This window comes from Salvia miltiorrhiza, chromosome 3 (genome assembly GCF_028751815.1).
Source record: "Salvia miltiorrhiza cultivar Shanhuang (shh) chromosome 3, IMPLAD_Smil_shh, whole genome shotgun sequence".
Taxonomy (NCBI): Eukaryota; Viridiplantae; Streptophyta; class Magnoliopsida; order Lamiales; family Lamiaceae; genus Salvia; species Salvia miltiorrhiza.
In genome coordinates this window covers 5927249-5949352 of record NC_080389.1, presented here as the reverse complement: position 1 = coordinate 5949352, position 22104 = coordinate 5927249, and the positions used below count along the sequence as shown (strand labels likewise).

Sequence of the window (22104 nt, the reverse complement as noted above, 5' to 3'; positions counted from 1 at the left end):
TGTTGGCCCAATTCTCATTAACCCAAACCCCAGGCCCAAAAGTTTACCCCTCATCCCTTTTCTCTCTTAAACCCGAAAGCCCTCTCATACTTAATTACCTTTGGCCCAATACCTAAGCCCAAGCCCACCCTCCTATATACCCCAACCCCCTCAGTCAAACCCTAATCCCTCATTCCCACCTGCGCCGCTCCAGAGCTGTTCTCCTCCCCCAAACCCTAAAAACTCCAGACCTCGGTCATTCCCCTCTCCTCGAGCTCCACCACCATTTATGACTCTCTCCTACTTCCCAATGCCCCTTTCCACCTTCCTGTACCATCCCTTTCCGGTTATAAGGCACTCAATGGGGAGGAAGTTCTGTAGAAGAAGTTTACAACTTTGAAGGCTCTGCTATTTCTTCAGTTTTCAACCAACTCTCCGGTGTTGTGTCTGAAAAGAGAGAGCTTCCTCCGATTGAGAGCATTGTTACCGGAATCCTGACCACCGGATTCCTGTTTGGTGACAATTGCTGGGTGTGTACTCCACCGGATTCCTGACCATAGGGATCCTGCTGCTGGTGGCTATGCTTTGAGATCTGGGTGTTGACCTGTTCTTCCTCCACCGTGCTTTGATCATTAAAGCTGCCGGAAAGGCCAAGCCTTCAGTGGGAAAATCTGAGCCAAAGTGTCCAAGAGGACACTCTTTTCCACTCTGAATCATCTCTGTTTTCTTTCTTTCCTTTTTCTTTTTCTTGTTACTTTTACTCTCTACTGTATCATCTCTTTTGCAGATCTCCGGTGAAGTGAAGAAGAACGAGAAGAAGAGATCAAGAAGTGGAGAAGAAGAAGAAGAATAGCGAAGTGCTTGAGCACGAGTGGGGAAGACAGGAGGTTCGAGAAACAAGAGGTGCAATCCTGGCAAGGTGAAGATACCCAACATTGGTATCAGAGCCACGGTGACCTTGCCAGGGCACCCCCCGAACACATCTTACCCACCCCGCCGCCCTTTGGCTACGCCTATTCGCTCCCGACGAGCAAGGAATCGAGTAAGTCCAGCTCTTCCCCCTAGAAGAGTTTGGCTCTGGTAAATTGGCTGTAACCCTAGCTCCTAGATCTAGGGTTGGTTTTATGTGCTGATTTTCTTTTCTTTTGGTGTCTTGCGTTCCTGTGTCTTTTTGCTTCCGCGTGTTGCCTGATATCTCGATAATCCCTTGGTATTTCAAGCCAAGTAAGATCTCCCTTGTATTTTTGGTCAAGTTCGTCTGGATTCTCCTTTAAAGGAGTCTCCTCATGCGAGTAACCTGGAAAGCAAGGGAGAAAGGGACTTATCTAGATTGGCTGTGTGTACCTTGTTGCCTTGTTACTATTGCTATGTGTTGAGCTCTCTGAAAGTTCTGTGTGCCTTGTAAACTCCCTTGGATTGAGAGTTTCTGGACTTAGATAGTCCTCTTGGAACTCCTAGGGTGACCAGTGCGAACCTTGCTCCACAGATCAATCTGTGCTGAGATCTGTGCTCTCCACTGCTCTTTAACTCTAAGTGGTTCCTCCCTAGGTCAGCTTTGACCTACCTTCTGCTTTGTGCTATCTCTGTGCTTCCTGTGCTCTTGACTGAAGTGTTTGCCTGCCTGCTTCACCTGCATAATCATGAACAACATGCATGTAGTGCCATTTAATGGCAGGGATAATTTTCAGGATTGGAAAATCAAGATTGAATGCATTTTGGTGAAAGAAAAGGTCAAAAGGGCTATAACCACCTAAGGAGAGTGAGCTTAAATTGGTCAAGTCAAAACCTTTGCATGGTGAGATTTTGTATGTCAACAAGAACCAACCCCAGAACTTCAATAGGGGTCAGAACTTTGAAAAACCCAAGGACATGAGACCTAATAATCAGAAAGGTGAGCATAGGGGTCAAAGTCAGAACCAAAACACTGACCAAAAGCCTAGGAAGGTCTGCTGGAATTGTGGAAAGCCTGGACATTTTATAAATAGATGCAAACTTCCTAAGCAGAAAAGGCAATCTGTTCCTGAAGAGTCAAATCAGAGTGCTAATAATGTGTATGAAGATGATTGTGTTTACATGATGCATGATTATGACTTTCAGTTCATCAGTTACTCAAATGCTATTTCAAAAACTATGAGTACCAGTGAATGGCTCATTGATTCTGGTTGCACTTTTCATGTCACTCATTTTGAGCATATGTTTCACAATCTTCAACCTATTAAATCTGGGCATGTTGCTTTAGCTGATGGGCAGAACTGTGAGATCATGGGGAAGGGTGATGTGTGTTTAAAGTTTGAAAATGGAAAGTTTCTCACTTTAACCGAAGTCAGATTTGTACCAAACTTGAAGTTCAGTTTGATGTCTGTGTCTCAAATTGCTGATAACATGATAACTGGATCTGTTGATCACTTGAGTTTTCAATTCAAAAAGGATTTTGTGCCTTACTTCTCTGCACTTAGGAAGGGTAACTTGTATGTTGTGCATGCTGAGTCTGTACTTGTGCATGTTGCTAATGTGATTCATGAGGATAAGTCTGCACTTTGGCAAGCTAGACTTGGACACATAAGTAACAAAGGCATGGAGATTTTAAAAAGGGCTGGTTCTTTTGGAAATGATAAGATTTCTGACATCACTTTTTGTGAACCATGCATTTTGGGAAAACATCATAAGTTTGCATTCCATATATCTGCTCCCTATCCTAGAAATCATGTTAGCACTGAAATTCTAGAGCACTGAAATTCTAGAGTACTTGCATGCTGATGTCTGGGGCCCAGCAAAGGTGCCCACTCATGGTGGAAATGTGTATTTCTTATCTGTGATTGATGATTTCTCCAGAAAAACTTGGGTGTTTCTTATGAAAATCAAGTCTGAAGTGTTTGAAAAGTTGTCTAAGTGGGCTGTTCAGATTCAAAATCAAACAAGAAAGAGTATTAAATGCATTAGAACTGATAATGGTCTTGAATTTTGCAATCATGCCATGGATAACTGGTGTTCTGAGTCTGGTATCATTAGGCATAAGTCTGTTCCTTACACTCCACAACAAAATGGAGTGGTTGAAAGGATGAATAGAACTCTCCTTGAGAGAGTTAGGAGTCTCCTTGTTGCCTCTAGTCTATCCAAGCATTTCTGGGGTGAAGCACTCATGACTGCTATCTATTTGATTAATAGGTCTCCATCTGTGCCTCTACTTGGTAAATTGCCTGAGTCTGTGTTCTGGAACAAACCTATCTGTTTGAAAAACTTGAGGGTCTTTGGTTGTGCTGCTTATGTGCATCAAAATCTTGATAAACTTGAGCCTAGGGCTAAGAAATGCATCTTCCTTGGGTATCCTGAAGGAGTTAAAGGGTATATGTTGTGGGATAAGTCAGTGCCTGGGTTTAAAACTTGTGTTAGCAGAGATGTTTCTTTCAATGAGTTACGTTTTCCATGCTTACTTGATTCCTCACAATCTGCTGCTCCAAGTGAGGTGGAGAACTTGAATGCTTATGATTCTGCTAGATATGAGTTTATGTTCACCCTCTTGGTTCCTTTTGAGGTGGAACCTCAGCCAAATCCTGAACCTATCCATGCCCCTGAACCTTTGATTCCAGAACCTGCCCAAAATGATGTGCATGTGAATGACAATTTGGATAATTATCAACTTGCAAGAGATAGGGAAAGAAGACATGTTAGGCAGCCTGCTAGATTTGATGACTATAATATGTCTATGTATTCTTTTAATGTGTTTAACAATGTGGATCACACTGAACCTTGTTCCTACTCTGAGGCTGTTAATTCTGAAGAGTCTAATAAGTGATTAACTGCTATGGAATCTGAAATGAACTCTTTGCATGGCAATAATACATGGATTTTGGTTCCTAAGCCTGCTGACTGCTCTATTGTTGAATGTAAATGGTTGTTTAAGATAAAAAATGAGGTGGACAATGTCAGATACAATGCCAGGCTTGTTGCCAAAGGTTTTACACAAAAAGAGGGCATTGATTACAATGAAATATTTGCTCCTGTTGTGAAATTTACTACTGTGCGCATCATGTTTGCTCTCTGTGCTCATTTCAACTGGGAATTGAAACAAATGGATGTCACTACTGCTTTCTTGCATGGTGAACTTGAAAATGATATTTATATGAAACAGCCTGAAGGCTTTATTGATAAAAACTTCCCTGATCATGTGTACCTTCTTAAAAAGTCCTTGTATGGTTTAAAACAGTCTCCTAGACAATGGAATTTGAAGTTTGACCAATGCATGAAAAGTTTGAACTTTGTTAGGAGCAGCTTTGATCATTGTTTGTATCATTTGGGTGGTGAGTCTCCTGTGTTCCTGCTTTTATATGTTGATGATATGCTCATACTTGGTCCATGTTTGAAAACCATACAGCATGTTCAGAAATGTCTATGTGATATGTTTGACATGAAAGACTTAGGGGATGCCAAGAAAATCCTAGGCATGAGCATAGAAAGAAATAGGGAGAATTGCACTCTTTTACTACATCAATCTGATTATGTGAAGCAAGTTCTTCTTAAGTTCAACATGGTTAATTGCAATCCTGTCAATGTGCCCCTTGGATCCCATTTTGAGTTGAGTAAGAAACAATGTCCTATATCTGATTCTGATCTTGAAGAAATGAGTAATATTCCTTATGCAAATGTTGTAGGGTCTGTTATGTATCTTATGATTAACACTAGACCTGACATTGCCTATGATGTATCTTGTTTGAGTAAATACATGGCTAATCCTGGTCTTCCTCATTGGGAAGCTATGAAATGGTTGTTCAGATATCTGAAATCTACTATGACTCATGGTATGTTCTTCTCAAAGTCTGGAAATGGTGTCAAATGTGTTGGATATGTGGATTCTAATTATGCTAATGATATGGACAATAGGAAGTCTACTACTTCTTATGTGTTTACTTTATGTGATGCATGCATAAGTTGGAAGTCTCAGTTACAAGGCATTGTGGAACTATCTACTACTGAGTCTGAGTATATTGCAGCTACTGAAGCTGTAAAAGAGGTTATATGGTTAAATGGTGTGCTCTCAGAGATTAATTTTGTTGATGATAAACCTGTGCTCTTTTCTGACAGTCAGTCTGCTATACGGTTGTGCAAAAATCCTGTCTTCCATGATAGAACAAAACACATTGATGTTAGGTTTCACTTTATCAGAGATGTTGTGGAAAAAGGTGATGTTATACTGAACAAGATTCCCTCTGAATTCAATCCTGCAGATATGGGCACTAAGTGTCTACCAGTTGCAAAGCTGGAATCATGCAAGGGAATCTTGAACATTGGTCCTGGATGATCTTCTGTGTTTTTGTGTGACAAGTTCAGCCTCTGTGGCTGCTTGTCCCTTTCTTGCTTGTTATTTTTTGTGTGTGTCTGCTCTGTTCTTGTTTTCTTGAGTGTTCTCTTTTGTCTGTACCTTGTGTGTTGTTGTTTTCTTGTTGAGTCTTGTTGTGTCTTCTATGATAATCCTCTGGGTTTGAGAAATGGTGATTTCCTTTTGGGTTGGTCTCTAGTGTTGAGACTGAGATTAATATGTATAATATTGTTCTCACCCTCTATTGTCTTGTCTTTGTGATAGGATGATAGTAAAAATGGCTGTGATGATAAACTCAAATCAAAGGCAGGCTCTTCCCCGGTGACTTAATGACACTACTACAAAAATCATCATACATAACACTTCATACATAACGGTTTTTTTCAAAAACCGTTATGTATGAGCGCTTTTTTTGCAAAGATAACGGTTTTCACAAAAAACCGTTATCTATGTACTGTTGTCCATGGAAATAGATAACGGTTTAAGTTAAACCGTTATGTATATGCGTTATCTATTAGTTTCATACATAACGGTACTACAAAACCGTTAAGCCGACCGTTATCTATGAGCATATTTTTATAACGGTTATTTCAACCGTTATCTATGAGCGCCTCTCAATACTGTTATGTATTAACATTTTTTTTTTCTTTTTTTTAATCAAGTTTTTCAAGCTTCTGCACCACACTCTTAACACTCTTAACACACCCGCCGCCTCCCCCCAAGCTCCCCCCGGTGACGCCGCCCGGACGACGCTGCACGAGCAACCGGACGCCGATGCCAGTGAGTCAGTGACCGCCCCCCACCCACCCTGCGTCGCGTCGCCTCTGACGCCGCTCTTCTCGCAGCAGCAGATCGGGCGGCGGAGCACCCCTCTCCTCCGCTGACGCCGTTCTTCTCGCAGCAGCAGATCGGGCGGCGGAGCACCCCTCTCCTCAGCTGACGCCGCTCTTCTCGCAGCAGCAGCAGCAGATCGAGCTTTTTGCTTCTCCGTCTGCCACCTACCGCACCCGTCTCTCTCTCTCTCCGTCCGTTAACCCTAGCAGCCGCCGTCGGTCGAGCTCTCAATCGCAGACCCTAGGAGCTGCCGCTGTCGCCGCCGCCTTCTACAATAGCCACCACCAAGGTAGAATCCCTAATTTATTCATCCCTTACGCAAATCTCATTCCAAATCCCTAATTTTTGAACTTTGTTGGTAACAATATGATTTAGATTAGGGCTTTTGCTCGATTTTTTTAAATTATATGAAGCTATTTTGCTCAAATTTTTTAATTTTCTGAAGCTATTTTGCTCAAGTTTTTGAATTATCTCTTGTTATTGGATTATCCTCAATTGAAAGAATGAAACACATTCTCATACATAATCACTTTCATTTCTTCATACTGTTACTGAAACCAGGAGTATTCTGATTACAATGTTTCTTCGGAGATCAAATCTAGTGTTATGAATTCTGCTTTAAATTTACTGCCTTGCCTTTGAATTAGGAAAATATTTGCTGATGTGTAAACGATTTCCTATCTTTGAATCTGCATATTAGGTCATTTTGTCTTCTCTGTGTCAGGTAACTGAATATATAGCTATAACATTTATATATTTGCATAATTTTATTAGTATGATGATTGATATATATATGTGTGTCAGTTGTGAGCTGTGAGATGAATGGCTGCGTGGTGTTTTCAAGTGAAGTTGGCGTCGAAATTGTTGATTTGTGTAACGTTGTCCATTTATGTGATGAAAACTGATGTAAAGCATTGTACCCATATGATGAAGCTTGCTGTGAAACTTGTTCAGTTCATTATATTGGTTTGTAACTCATACTGGTCACAGTTATAGGTTTGTAACTCATATTAAATTTCCTAGGTGTGTCGAGTCAGGTGTATCATATCTCAACACTAAAGTGGAAAGGATTATTGAAGCTTCAGGAGGCCATAGACTTGTAGAGTGTGAAGGCAACATTGTGATTCCCTGCAGGTGTAGTCTGTACTCTGTAATGGAAAATCGCATGTTAAGGTCCATTAATATGTATATTTCAGACATGTTTTACTTGGCCTTTTTGAAGCAGGCAGATGAGATGATCGTTTCAGTAACTGGAGCCACTGGGTTCATAGGTAAAAGATTGGTGCAGAGATTGCTTGCAGGTATGTGTAGACTCTAGGGACTTCATATCCATGATCACCGAACTGATTTATTGCACGAGCAAAAAACCTTATCTGATCATAAAAGCAGTTGGTTAGTTGAGTGTTTTAGCACTATTTGATTTGTGAGATGGGACACAAAATGTAACAGCTCAATGAACTTCTATTTCATTCTTATGTATAGCCAGGGACTATCCAGGAATTAAAATAGCAGAGGAACCAGAATGGAGAAACTGCATTCAAGGTTCTACGGCTGTTGTAAATCTGGCCGGATTGCCTATAAGCACAAGATGGTCACCCGAGGTATGCCGTTCTACGACTTTCCTCAGAATGATTCTGCTACATCTCACATCATAATCTAGTTAGACATCAGAGTGCCACCACAATTTTTTCTGTGCACACATTAATCTCGAAGCCCATATTGCAGATCAAGAAAGAGATCAAGGAAAGCAGGATTAAAGTAACTTCTAAGGTATATTTTGTACGTCCTTGTTAAAATCTCTTCTTAAGTTTTGAATCATCTGCTAATCGCTTATTGAAAACAATAAATATTCTAGGTTGTAGATTTTATTAATAGCACACAGGATGACCTTCGCCCCAAGGTTTTGGTTAGTGCAACAGTCTCTCTTTTACTTTAGTATACTCTGTGAAGAACTTAGTTATCTCCATTGCCTGTGCCTCTGACTCACATTTACAGGCTTGCAACTGTAGCATCCGGGGCAGCCTCAGGGAAACTCCTAGAGTATGAGGTTGGGGGTCCGAGGGTTTCAGTCCAGACAGCCTATGGCATCGAGGTTGAGGTAGGAATGTTCAGAAGGTGTAAAATATCAAAGTTTCTGTTATCTAATACAGTACCTTCCACCAACTCTAATGACTTTATTTTAATATTCTTGCTGCTGGTGCACCGTTATCTGATCATTGTTTATATTAAATATACATGATGCCATTATACGGTGAAACAAATTGAAACCTCAACTAATTGTGTTGACATTAACACTTGCTACTGTTGAATGTTGTTGTTTGATCTTCTTAGCTAGAAGATTTGGATAGTACTTTCTTGAATTCAACATCACGATCACCATTTTGTATAACCCATTTATATATTCGCATATTTACTTTTTCAGGTGGAAAACAATCCATACGATCCCAGCCTGATGGTTTTTATGGATTATAGAGACTACTGGAAACATAAAGTTCAATTCTTAGAAGCACAATATCCAACATTTCTGTATGCCATGCCTGTGTCCCCAACAAGAGTTTTCTTTGAGGTTTGGTCAAACTTTATTATATATTATTATATATTGTGACTGAAACTAACACAAGTGCTAAGCAGGAAACATGCTTAGCATCAAAAGATGCAATGCCGTTTGAACTATTGAGAAATAAATTAATGTCAAGACTGGAATTTGGGCGATATTAAGAATCTAGTGCTTAATAAAGTGTTTCATTATGTGTGGATGTATATAGTTGGTAAAAAATCATGATTTTTTCTTCTGAAATTTATACAGGTATGCCTCTGGGACTACTTCAATAAGAAGAAGCAAACTATATTAATTCCATGGAGAAGATGGTGCTATTTTTGTCCCTGGTGGTGTAGTTAGTATAAAATTGGGCGATATTAAGAATCTAGTGCTTATATGGTGGAAGAATTGTTAGACATTAATGTATGTGATATTTGTGAATATTTGGATGACAATGTATGAATATTTTGAATGTTATATAATATATGTTATCGATGGCAATGTTATTTTGTTGTTTTATAATTATTTCTTTAATTTTTGAGATAAATAACAGGAAATTTGAAAAAAATATATTACAATTATAAAAAATGCAAAAAAAATGTTATAAAAAGTGCAAAAAAACCGTTATGTATTTCTATCAAAGATAACGGTAAAAACCGTTATGAAAAGTGCAAAAAATCGTTAACTATGATGAAAAAAATAATTTAAAAATTCTAATACATAACGGTAATATCATTAATACATAACGGTAGGAACCGTTATGTATAATTGTTAAAGATAACGGTTATGTACCGTTATGTATGAGCGCATCATACCGTTATCTATACTACTATACATAACGGTAATAAAACCGTTATGTATGACCATATCATAGATATCACCACTATACTTATCGGTTTTTTGGGGTCATAGATAACGGATTTTATCCGTTATCTATGAGCGTTTTTGTAGTAGTGTGATCATTGTGCCAAAGGTGGATATGTGGAGTGTTGGCCCAATTCTCATTAACCCAAACCCCAGGCCCAAAAGTTTACCCCTCAGCCATTTTCTCTCTTAAACCCGAAAGCCCTCTCATACTTAATTCCCTTTGGCCCAATACCTAAGCCCAAGCCCACCCTCCTATATACCCCAACCCCCCTCAGTCAAACCCTAATCCCTCATTCCCACCTGCGCCGCTCCAGAGCTATTCTCCTCCCCCAAACCCTAAAAACTCCAGACCTCGGTCCTTCCCCTCTCATCGAGCTCTACCACCATTTATGACTCTCTCCTACTTCCCAATGCCCCTTTCCACCTTCCTGTACCATCCCTTTCCGGTTATAAGGCACTCAATGGGGAGGAAGTTCTGTAGAAGAAGTTTACAACTTTGAAGGCTCTGCTATTCCTTCAGTTTTCAACCAACTCTCCGGTGTTGTGTCTGAAAAGAGAGAGCTTCCTCCGATTGAGAGCATTGTTACCGGAATCCTGACCACCGGATTCCTGTTTGGTGACAATTGTTGGGTGTGTACTCCACCGGATTCCTGACCATAGGGATTCTGCTGTTGGTGGCTGTGCTTTGAGATCTGGGTGTTGACGTGTTCTTCCTCCACCGTGCTTTGATCATTAAAGCTGCCGGAAAGGCCAAGCCTTCAGTGGGAAAATCTGAGCCAAAGTGTCCAAGAGGACACTCTTTTCCACTCTGAATCATCTCTGTTCTCTTTCTTTCATTTTTCTTTTTCTTGTTACTTTTTACTCTCTGTTGTATCCTCTCTTTTGCACATCTCCGGTGAAGTGAAGAAGAACGAGAAGAAGAGATCAAGAAGTGGAGAAGAAGAAGAATAATAGCGAAGTGCTTGAGCACGAGTGGGAAAGACAGGAGGTTCGGGAAACAAGAGGTGCAATCCTGGCAAGGCGAAGATACCCAACATCATACAAACATCGAAAGGTCAGGGCTTCGAGGCAGGGGAACCCATCGCACAAAACTAGCATCGTTTCACCCAACTAAGCGTATTCCCCTAACTTGAGGAAGAGCAGCTTTGGAAGCTTACCCAGCTCTGCCATCGGATCATCATCTAGCTTGGAACCCGTCAACGTGAGATGAGAAAGATTTGGAGGGAATATAGTCGCACTTGGACATTTGGGCAAATAACTATTCAGTTTAAGTTTGGTGAGATTGGCGAGCTGCGGCACAGCTAATTCTATGTCAGTAATAGTATCATCAACTCTTCACGCTCTATCCTTCGTCCATCAAAATGTATGCCTAATTCACGAAGATGGCAACTACTCATTAGAGTTGATATGCACTTCATCCAACCCTTGTGCCCCTTGTGCCTTATGCGTTTCAAACACTCGATATTGTTCCACATGTTTATGTTTGTCAGTCCACAGCCAATATATGCGCTAAAGTAACGTAGCCTGTCCATTTTCAATGAAACTAGTTTTGGGAAATATGCAACGCACCATTTCTTGTCTAGAACCTTGAGGTTTCTAAGATGATCAAACCAGCATGGGAATTTCATTTCTGCAAGGACAGAGTAGTTGTATATTCTCAAGCACTTCAATCCAATCAATAACCGAAAAGAGTTGGGCAATCTATCAAAGACAAAGCCGTCAAGCTCGAGTGTCTTAAGGAGTTGATAACTCTTCCAATAATGAGATAGAGTGGTCATATATATATATATATATATATATATATATATATATAGGGGAGAGATCCATGAAGAATTAAACTTTAATAAAGAATAAAGAATGGATCCTAAGCGTTAGATCTAACTAATCCAATGGCTACAAATAAAACAAATAAAATATATAAAAAGGAAAAAGAAACGCGTTAACATTAAAGAGCTCCGATTTTTTATAGTGCAAGGGTGAAAAACGTAAAATACACATCTCGGTAAATCTGGAAGATTCCATGATTTCCGACTTTCTCTCTGCCAAATCTTCACGATGATTCGCGTGTAGAATAGGGTTGAAATTCAGACGACTCATATCTTCTCCCCTAAAAATCGAAAATCTGTGAAGAATTATCCTGCGGAATCGAAGAACAACTGGGTTTGTTCAATTTCTGGGGAAACGGAACGCGAAATCGAAAGAAGGTGAGTTCCGAAAAAACCCTTGTTCATAACACTGTGTAATTTCGAATATATTGAAACAGATCTGAAATTTGTTAGTTTTTTTTTTTTTGAAAAATTCGATTGTAATTGCCGACATTAACTTTCGAATAGGAGATCTAGGTTTTTATATGAAGAAACCGAATATTTGTTTTATATGGTGGTGTTTTATATGAATTTAAAGTATTAGATTAGTATTGAGGGTCCCATATGATGGATTTTTATGGAACTTTTCGAACGTTATATTCATTTAGAAATTGTTTTTTGTTCATTGAAAAAGTTCGATTGTTCATTACATATTCAAGAATTTGGGTTTGAAATCGAGGGATTTCTGCGTTTGAGTGGAAGGTTTGAGTTCTTGAAGAATGAGTTGGAGAGGTTGGTCGGTGGATATGTCTTGGGCTGCAGCTCTGTTGATCATTCCTTGTGGAAAATCAATCAGCTTTGTAGTGCGTGTACTGTCTCTCTTTCTTGATCTTTTGCTTTTCTTGATCTTTTGCTTTTGTTTGAGGTGTGTTGCGAATTGGATTTAGGATGGGCTGCTGCTTACCTCGGATGCATGCTCTATGAATCGATAATTGAGGAGGTAAGCATTTGGGGATGGCCACTGCAGACTGCTGGATTGCTTGGTGCAGCTCGAGTCAAACACATGGATCCTCGAGTACAGAAGGAGTTTCATCGGGCACAACCCGAAGTTGATTTCAGCTGCGATGGAGTTCTTGAGATTCAAGCTCACAATCCAGTTTAAGAAGATGGAAAGAGAGTTCTGGTTGGCACCTGCATTTGGAGGCCAAATTTTGCAATAAAATATATATATTCACTTTATAAAAAAAAATTGTGTTCTATTCAATAAAAATTATGTTATGTTCATAGTAAAATTGAGATTATTCGTTATATAATATATTTATGAATGATATACTTTATTTTTATCTAGATGTTCTTATTTTTAGTAAGCTTTTTCGAAAAGTTAAATTTGTAATATTGTGATAATTTGTCACGTATTATATTCCTAAAAAATATTATTGATATTTGATTTAGAATTGTGAAAATATTTAACATAAATTGTTTCGAATAAGCGTAAAAAAGTTATGAACATCAAAATCAAATATTTGAATTTTTTTAGCTTTCATAAAATATTTCGAACAAAGCTTTAAAATTTACGAACATTTAAAATAAAATATTCGAATTTTTTGCTGACATAAAAATATGTTTTGTTCATTGAAAATTTGTGATTATTCGTAAAATTATTTTAAAAATATATTTTGAACAAGCGTAAAAAAAATGAATATTTAAATATATTTTTTTGAATTTTACTTGTTGACCTAAAATAATTAACATAAAATATTTCGAATAAACGTAAGAAATTACGAACATCTACATAAAATTATTTTTAAAATATATGTTGAACAAGCGTAAAAAAGTTACGAATATCTAAATAAAATTATCGATTTTTACTTATTAACATAAAATATTTAACATAAAATTTTTTGAATAAACACAATAAAATTTCGAACATCTACATAAAATATTTGCATTTTTTTCTAACATATAAAATTTTAAATTTGAAAAAGATATATTTAAATTTGAATTTGAAATTTAGATATCGTCTATCGTCATTTATATGTTGATGCTCAAGCACGCACCTTTTCAAATTGCATGTCACATTTTGTGAAAACAAATTGTCTTTACTTTTTAATGTGATAAACAACGTTTGACTCACATGTACATGCCTAGCCTAGTAGACCCTTAACGTTGATATCTAAATTTATTTTATAAAAAAATAAGCAAGCACTTCTTAGTATACTTTTTAGTTGTTTATCCGTATAAAAATACTATTAAATTTTAATTAATATATATTTATCTTCTTTTTGTTTCTGGCAAAAAATAGATGTCGAAAAAGCAACGAAAAAACTACTTTATAATATATATATATATATATATATTATTATAGTCTGAAATGTAATGTAAACTTATTTTTTAATAATAAATTTCAATTATCATGGCATTTATTTTAATTAAATGTGTTAATATTATCACTTTATAATAAATTATTTAAGAATTTGTTAATATATCAAAACTTTAAAATAACTAGGTCAAAAGATACTCGTCGAATTTTGACGGGTTATCCACTACTATGGGTAACAACGTTCCCCCAATTACAATTTATCTGTCAAGTTTAAGAATTAAATTATTTTAATTATTTCAAGACCTATACATGGCATTGGAAAATCACTTTAATCTAGTATCTACAAATAAAATAGCTAAAATAATACTCCCTCCGTCCACTAGTTGTTGGCCTAGGAGGCAAAACACGGATTTTAAGAAAAAGTGTAGTGAGTGGAGAAAGGGACCCACAAAATATATTGTTTATTAGTTGAGTGGAGAAAGAGACCCACAATGTGTATTGTTTATTAGTTGGGTGGAGAAAAAGTGTATTGTTTATTGGGACCCACCAATTAAAAAATGGGTTAATAGCCGGAAAATACACGAACTTTCATGAAATTTGCAAATTGCACATGACCTTCAAAAATAGCCTCAGAATACATCACTTTTTAATTTTGTTGCAAATTGCACACGCGTTGACCACCACCTTGATCGGTGTTGACGTGGCACCGGAATTTTCAGACGTGGACTCACCGGCATTCAAAACGACGTCATTTTGAGTGACTATAAATTAAAAAAAAAAAAACAAAAAAGGAAAAATCCCCAGATTTGGGGCCGGCAAGGAAATCGGCTGAAATCGGCTGCACCTTCTTCCCGCCGCACCTTCTTCCTCCGATTTCCTCAAACGACGCTCCGACGACTAGCGCGGCAAGGAAATCGGCTGCTCAAACGACGCTCTGATAGATCGGAGGCGGCTGAAATCTGTATATTCTCAAGGTCGCCGCAAATCTGTAAAACAAGGGGGAAATTCCCAGATTTGGGGCCGACGGCGAGGTGGAAGAGGAGCTGGGGTTTGGTGTTTGTTGTTGTGTGGTGTGTGTGGGTGGGAGAACATCTATGTTGGGAGCCATGGCGAATTTCTTCCCCAATTTCCACTATATCTCTTTCCCTAAATCCAAACCCACAAAAACTGATGTTGACATGAATGCAGAGAGCTTGCTTGGCTTCCGCCTCCATCAACATAGGCTTCGCTCTCCTCATTCTCTCCTCTTCTCCATCCTCCAGAAGCAACCCTCCAATGCCCCCAACTACTTCGCCCGCCACATCTCCCAGCACATCCCCGTCTCCCTCCACCCCAGCCTCACCGTCCGCCGCCTCCTACCCTCACCCGCCTGGATTCGCGTCGCCCTCTCCATCACCGAGGACGAGATCCTCGACACTTGCGGCCTCGATGTCCTCATCTTCATAAGGCTCTTCAAATTCGTGTACCTTAATTTTCATCAGCCATCCTTGTTTTCCCTCAGAATTAAACTCCAATTACAGAGGAGGGGTTTGAAGGAGGCGGACAGAAAGGCGGGGTTTGGCGGAGGAAGGTGAGGCGGCGGGAGGTGGCGGCGTCGATGAGGAATGGGTGGTAGAGGTTGATTTATGCTTAATTGTTCTAATTTTAGGGGTTTGAATGTGCTCATTGTAAGATAAATCTTCTGGAAATTGGTCCGTTTTATGGTGTATTTGATGCTTTTCAGGAGATTTAGGTCTTAAAGGTGGAAGAGTATAATTTTGGGGATTTTTGGCTAAAAATGGCATTTTTACGCCAGACCAGACCAGAGCAGAGAAATACACTGCCAGAGCCGAAATCTCCAGAGCAGAGCCGAAATCTCCAGAGCAGAGCCGAAATCTCCAGAGCAGAAAGCGCCAGAGGAATCGAAAGCGCCAGAGAACTCGCTAAGTCAGAGAACTCGCTAAGCCAGAGAAATCCGCGGAATGCCAGAGGAGTCACCAGTCAGAGAAGTTGCTAGCCAGAGGAGTCACCAGTCAGAGAAGTCGCTAGCCAGAGGAGTCACCAGTCAGAGAAATCAAAAGTCAGAGAAATCTCTACAGAGCAGCGGAGAAATCCGCCAGAGAAGCGAAGTCCGCCAGAGAAGAGAAATGCGCCAGAGCGGAGTTATTCCCATCAGAATAGGAGTGTTCCCAAAGCGCGCATTGCAGCTGGAAGTTGCCTTATTTTGCACGATTCTATTGCCTTTAGAATTCTTCTTTGCATGGCAACTTCCATGGTGATCCATAGGGAATTGAAGTCTATAAATAGGGCCATACTTTTCATTGTAATAATACATTCCCCTTGCCCTAATCTTTAGTTTCCGCTAGGCAGCCAAAGCTTAGGTTTATTGCTTTCATAGTTCTAGTTTCGATTTCTGTTCTAGTTAGTTTAGTTTATAGTTCTTTAAATTCATGTTTTAGATTAGTTCCCGTTTAGAGTTGTAATTACGTGACAGATTACTTCTCGAGACGATTTACGGTATTTCTTTAATTAAGTTTATTTATTTGTTTTTAGTTGCTTTCTTTAAATTCTGCAAATTTATTTATGCTTTCTTTAAATTCTGCAAATTTACTTATGCGTTTTTATGATGCTTTCTTTAAATTACGCAATTTAGTTTCTGCCTAGTTAGATTAGATTAGAAGTTTTAATTAAAGTTATTTAAATTTGATTTGTCTAGTTAATTCTTTAATTTAAGTTCTTTAAATTCTTGCCTAAGGTTTAATAGTTTAATTCGCCTAGATAATTTCAAGATTAAGTTTTTAGTTAAGTTTAAATTACAAGCATTAGTTAACAATTCCATTTTGTCTAGTTAAGTTTAATTTCACGTAAATTTACTTTCCAAGTTTTAGTTAATAATCCCAATCTTTTTACTGCTTTCTTTACTGTTTTTCCTGCGATACAATTAGAAGCCCTTAAAGACTTTCCTTGAGAGATGACACTGGGTCAACTTACCATCACTAGGATGTCCTTGTTCTATTGCAAGTCAAACTAGAGGTGTTCTAGGTTGAGTCAAATTTTGGCGCCGTTGCCGGGGAAAGTTTTAGGCGTTTTAGTTGTGTCGTTTTTACTTGCTTTATTTAATTTTTGTTTTTACGTTTCTTCCACTCGGTGCGTTTAATCCGTTTGTTCAGTGTTGTGCATGCAGGGACGCCGTAGTCTTAAAGGCAAATTGGTGTCCCCTTTGCATAGTACGAGCGAAGGGATTTTCAGGAAGAATAGTTGCAAGGGAGTGTTCGGTGACGACGGAGCAGACGGTTCTAACTGCAGTTCGGACGAAGACGCACGTGACAGAACTGACGATTTCTACTCTGGTTCTGAATCTGACTCTGAAGTTCCAGAGCATACCATAGAGACAAAGAAGGAAGAGGCCAGCTCTGTCGACTTCCGTACTAAGCATAACGCGACTAAGGAGGACACCAGCGCTACCAATACAGAGCAGACCGCAGCCACGGCAGAACACACTAAGGAGGAAGAGGCCAGCTCTACCAATTTTTGCACCAAGCAGAATTTAAACAAGGAAAAGAAGGAGATGGCCAAGAACACGGAATATATGGGAGACTTCACCAGGCCGGTAATTGGAGATACCAACACGTCGGCAATCGTGCTCCCCACTGCTGTGAGAAACTACAATCTCAAACCTAATGATTCGAATCTGCTGCCGGTGTTCCACGGAATGCCAAGCGAGGATGCGCTGCAATTCATCCGGGATTTTTGCACACAAGTGCAAACAATCCCTCTACTTACTCTTACGGAGGATCAACTCAAGCTCAAGTGCTTCCCCTACGCACTTAAAGACCGGGCCAGGACGTGGATGCTCTCTCTGCCACCCAACTCTATCACTACGTGGGGAGATGCTTGTGAAAAGTTCATGCTGAAATACTACCCAAGTCACAAGACACAGGAGCTGAGAACAAAAATAATGGAGTTCACCCAAGGAGCGGACGAGCCTTTGCATGAAGCTTGGGAGAGATATGAAGAACTCCTCCGCCAATGCCCTCAACATCAATTCACCAATGTTATGTTGATGCAGTTCTTCTACGATGGGTTAGTGCAAACTGCCCAATTTATGGTGGATAGCACGGCAGGAGGGAACATAGCTCGGAAAACTGCGGCAGATCTGAAAGATATTTTCAAGACTTTAGCCGAGAGCTCCCAACAAAAGTCAGTCCGAGGACGGAGAGTAGAGGCTAGTGCCGTGACAAATCAGTTCGAGATGCAGCAACAATTGGCCTCAATCATGCGCGATGTACAGCAGCTCAAGATGAGCCATACGGAAGCTGCACCTGTCCCTGCACAGAGCATAAATTATAATCAAAGCAATGGTGAATGGAGAGGTCAGCACCAAGGGAATTTTCAGCGCAATCAATTCCAGAGTGCACGGCAAATTCCAACGCAAAAACAATCCCTGGAGGATACGTTGCAGGCGTTTATGGAGGTTAGCAAGCAGAGCATGGAGTCTCAGGCTGCCACTATCAAACGCCTTGAGACCACCGTAGGGCAACTGTCGGGCGCGCTGGACCAGCTACAGCAGCAACAGAGTCAAATTCATCAAGTGCTAGCTCTGGCGAAGATGCCAGAGCAGACTAGGCTGCCAGCTCTGGCTCAACAGCCAGAGCAGAGGAGAGAGCCAGCTCTGGCTTGGCAGCCAGAGCAGAGGAGAACGATGACAGAGCAGAGGAGAGCGCCGGAGTTGATAAGGCCAGAGCATAAACTTCACAAATCAAGTACGCCATATCAACCACCGAAGCCCAGCCCGCCTCTGCCACCATCAATTGTTAATCCAACCCAACCATTGCCAAAGAAAGAAGATCCAGGGAGTTTCATTATTGGTATTGGTTTGGGTCGAGCTGGAGAATTCACGGGCATGTTAGACTTGGGGGCGGCAGTCAATTTGATGCCGTATGCTATTTTTCAGAAATTGGGCAGGAAGGAAGAGGAGCTTAAAAGCACGAAAATAAGACTTCAACTAGCTGATGGGGCATATTGTAGCACTCGTGGTATTTTAAAAGATGTTGAAGTCATGGTGAGAGGAATCACGGTGCTTGCCGATTTCGTGGTGCTCGAGGCAGGGCATGGCATTATAGGAAAGAATGGACAACTTGTTCTACTTGGTCGGCCTTTTATGGCTACTACCCAGACGCGCATTGATGTGGGTTCTGGAACTTTGAGCATGGCCGGGTCTGGTAGATCGGTAACATTCTCCGTTTTTAATAAAAAGACTATTATTTCTAACTCTTCAATGCATATCTGTTCTCTTGTGGAGATTGCTGACCATGAGGAAGAAGTAGAAATTTTCAGAGCTAACTGTCTTTCGTCAGCTCTGCCTATTCCGCCAGCGCTGACTACTTCATCTATGCCTATTCCGCCAGCGCTGATTACTCCATCTATGCCCATTCCGCCAGCGCTGACTACTTCATCTATGCCTATTCCGCCAGCGCTGATTACTCCATCTATGCCCATTCCGCCAGCGCTGACTACTTCATCTATGCCTATTCTGCCAGCGCTGACTACTCCAGCTCTGTCGCTGGAGGACAGAGCAGAAACTTTACCGCCAGCGCTAACGAGCTCAGCTCTGAACACCACCCCAGCTCTGCACAACACGCGCCAGAATGTTGCTAAGAAGAAACTGATGTGCACTAGCCCGGAAGAGGACATAATTATACAAGATTTTCTTGATAATTTGCAGGATGAGGAGGCCATTGAAGATCAGTTTTTGGCCAAGCTTCCACTCGACGTTAATGCCGTTCATGAGGTGCCAACTACCGTGAAAGAGGATGCAACCGTTGAGGAAGAACGGGCTGATGTGCTGCCATGCAAGGATGATGCCGTGCTAAGAGTGCAGAGTGCACCACCTTTGGAAGAGAAGAAAGAGGAGAGATCTCGACATAACTCTTGGTTCGAGAGAATGATGAATGTGATGAGCTCTACCTGCTCATTAAGAGAACCCGCAGTTGAAATGAAGGAGGATGCGCTCTCACGAGGACTAATTCAGCTGACGTTTCACAGTGATTTTGGTTAAGGGTGCCTCTAAGTCGGGCTGGCGACTTTAAAACTAGCGCTTGGTGGGAGGCAACCCACCGTTGGTTTGTTTATGTTTTTCTGGTTTTGTTTTTCTTGTTCTTTCCTTGTTTTTAGTTGTTTTCTTGTGTTTTTCCTAAGCTTTGGTTGCTTGCGCGGATACTTTGATGTGGTGTTCATGTTTTGACTTCCGCGCTGCACTTCTCCGCGCTGTACTTTTTCGCGCTGCACTTCTCAGCGCTGCTCTGCCAGCGCTGATCTGATTCAGCATGGCCACTCTTCACTCTGCCGCAAATCGCAATTTCCCCTCTTCACCATCTCGCACGATGCTTCAGTTTCTCAATGCCGAAAATCAGGGACGTATTCTCCACTCTCTTCTTATTTCTTTTTTGTGCCCTGAGGACATGGCATGCTTTAAGTGTGGGGGGGTGTTTTATTGTGCTTATATTTTCAATTGGGCGAGATTAGTCTTTCTATGCTTAGTTTTTGGTCTTGAATCTTGCTAATTTTTATGAATTTGTGGAAGAGTAGATGGTTTTCGATGCGAATTTCGGGTTTGTGAATGAATGGTGGTTATTCTTGTTTTACTCTTGATATATATTTCTTGATTGTGCAAAGAATTTGAGTTTTGTTGCAACATGATTGTAAGTTAGTAAAACGTGATTTGTCCGGTAGATGCTAGAAGGAGTGTTGTCATTGTGATTGCCTACGATCGTATTTTATCTGTGAAAATGTTGGACGAATTGCCAACTTCAAAATTGCCAGCTCTGAAACATCTGGCCTGTTCTAAAACGTGATAGCTCTGAGTCTCTGCTCCTCTAGTCTAACTATGAGCATGGGAAACCACGTGAAAAGACTTTGGATTACATCCAAATGGTTTTTATTTCATGAATTATGGCTCAACTGTCGAAATCTCAAGCACACAAAGTGTGAAAAATGGTGATATTGATTATAAAGGCGATCACATTAGGGAATTCACTTCTAGCGGAGAATTGGGTCTGATCGAATCGCTTACATTACTCTTTTGTTGCTTCTTAAACTTTGAGTTACTTGCATGATCGAGAGATGTGTGTTGATTGTAAAATTTTGAATTGACTTGATGAATGTTTGGATGGAAATTAGCATTGTTGAAATCAATCTCTTCCTATGATTCATACGGATTTTGCTTGAGGACAAGCAAAAGGCTAAGTGTGGGGGGGTTGATTTATGCTTAATTGTTCTAATTTTAGGGGTTTGAATGTGCTCATTGTAAGATAAATCTTCTGGAAATTGGTCCGTTTTATGGTGTATTTGATGCTTTTCAGGAGATTTAGGTCTTAAAGGTGGAAGAGTATAATTTTGGGGATTTTTGGCTAAAAATGGCATTTTTACGCCAGACCAGACCAGAGCAGAGAAATACACTGCCAGAGCCGAAATCTCCAGAGCAGAGCCGAAATCTCCAGAGCAGAGCCGAAATCTCCAGAGCAGAAAGCGCCAGAGGAATCGAAAGCGCCAGAGAACTCGCTAAGTCAGAGAACTCGCTAAGCCAGAGAAATCCGCGGAATGCCAGAGGAGTCACCAGTCAGAGAAGTTGCTAGCCAGAGGAGTCACCAGTCAGAGAAGTCGCTAGCCAGAGGAGTCACCAGTCAGAGAAATCAAAAGTCAGAGAAATCTCTACAGAGCAGCGGAGAAATCCGCCAGAGAAGCGAAGTCCGCCAGAGAAGAGAAATGCGCCAGAGCGGAGTTATTCCCATCAGAATAGGAGTGTTCCCAAAGCGCGCATTGCAGCTGGAAGTTGCCTTATTTTGCACGATTCTATTGCCTTTAGAATTCTTCTTTGCATGGCAACTTCCATGGTGATCCATAGGGAATTGAAGTCTATAAATAGGGCCATACTTTTCATTGTAATAATACATTCCCCTTGCCCTAATCTTTAGTTTCCGCTAGGCAGCCAAAGCTTAGGTTTATTGTTTTCATAGTTCTAGTTTCGATTTCTGTTCTAGTTAGTTTAGTTTATAGTTCTTTAAATTCATGTTTTAGATTAGTTCCCGTTTAGAGTTGTAATTACGTGACAGATTACTTCTCGAGACGATTTACGGTATTTCTTTAATTAAGTTTATTTATTTGTTTTTAGTTGCTTTCTTTAAATTCTGCAAATTTATTTATGCTTTCTTTAAATTCTGCAAATTTACTTATGCGTTTTTATGATGCTTTCTTTAAATTACGCAATTTAGTTTCTGCCTAGTTAGATTAGATTAGAAGTTTTAATTAAAGTTATTTAAATTTGATTTGTCTAGTTAATTCTTTAATTTAAGTTCTTTAAATTCTTGCCTAGGGTTTAATAGTTTAATTCACCTAGATAATTTCAAGATTAAGTTTTTAGTTAAGTTTAAATTACAAGCATTAGTTAACAATTCCATTTTGTCTAGTT

At 40.0% G+C, this 22104-nt stretch overlaps 1 protein-coding gene and 1 long non-coding RNA gene across 5 annotated transcripts; both read left to right on the top strand.

The window, feature by feature from the left end:
* Window positions 1–5868: 5868 nt before the first annotated feature.
* LOC131017214 (epimerase family protein SDR39U1 homolog, chloroplastic-like) lies at window positions 5869–9172 on the top strand. 4 transcript variants are annotated; one of them, XM_057945953.1, is made up of 9 exons: window positions 5869–6416; window positions 7151–7261; window positions 7353–7428; window positions 7610–7728; window positions 7853–7897; window positions 7983–8033; window positions 8137–8225; window positions 8550–8693; window positions 8934–9172. In XM_057945953.1, the coding sequence occupies exons 3-7, from the start codon at window positions 7362–7364 to the stop codon at window positions 8164–8166; spliced, it is 312 nt and encodes a 103-aa protein (XP_057801936.1). In that variant the 5' UTR covers window positions 5869–6416; window positions 7151–7261; window positions 7353–7361; the 3' UTR covers window positions 8167–8225; window positions 8550–8693; window positions 8934–9172. The 4 variants fall into 4 exon arrangements, 2 of the variants coding, with proteins under 2 accessions (XP_057801936.1, XP_057801935.1); XM_057945952.1 differs by having other exon boundaries at window positions 5920–6416; window positions 8123–8225; XR_009099477.1 differs by lacking the exon at window positions 8934–9172 and adding an exon at window positions 8759–8848 and having other exon boundaries at window positions 5927–6416; window positions 8123–8225.
* A 2283-nt stretch (window positions 9173–11455) lies between these two features.
* Window positions 11456–12681, top strand: LOC131017215 (uncharacterized). The gene is made up of 2 exons (XR_009099479.1): window positions 11456–11737; window positions 12286–12681. It is a non-coding gene; the product is annotated as an uncharacterized LOC131017215 (long non-coding RNA).
* Window positions 12682–22104: the final 9423 nt, after the last annotated feature.

Coding starts and splice junctions, on each gene's coding strand:
- LOC131017214 (XM_057945952.1), top strand. CDS start 7,362: ATGATCGTTTCAGTAACTGGAGCCACTGGGTTCATAGGTAAAAGATTG. Junction 7,429..7,609: donor GGTGCAGAGATTGCTTGCAG/GTATGTGTAGAC, acceptor TCTTATGTATAG/CCAGGGACTATCCAGGAATT. Junction 8,034..8,122: donor ACCTTCGCCCCAAGGTTTTG/GTTAGTGCAACA, acceptor TCACATTTACAG/GCTTGCAACTGTAGCATCCG.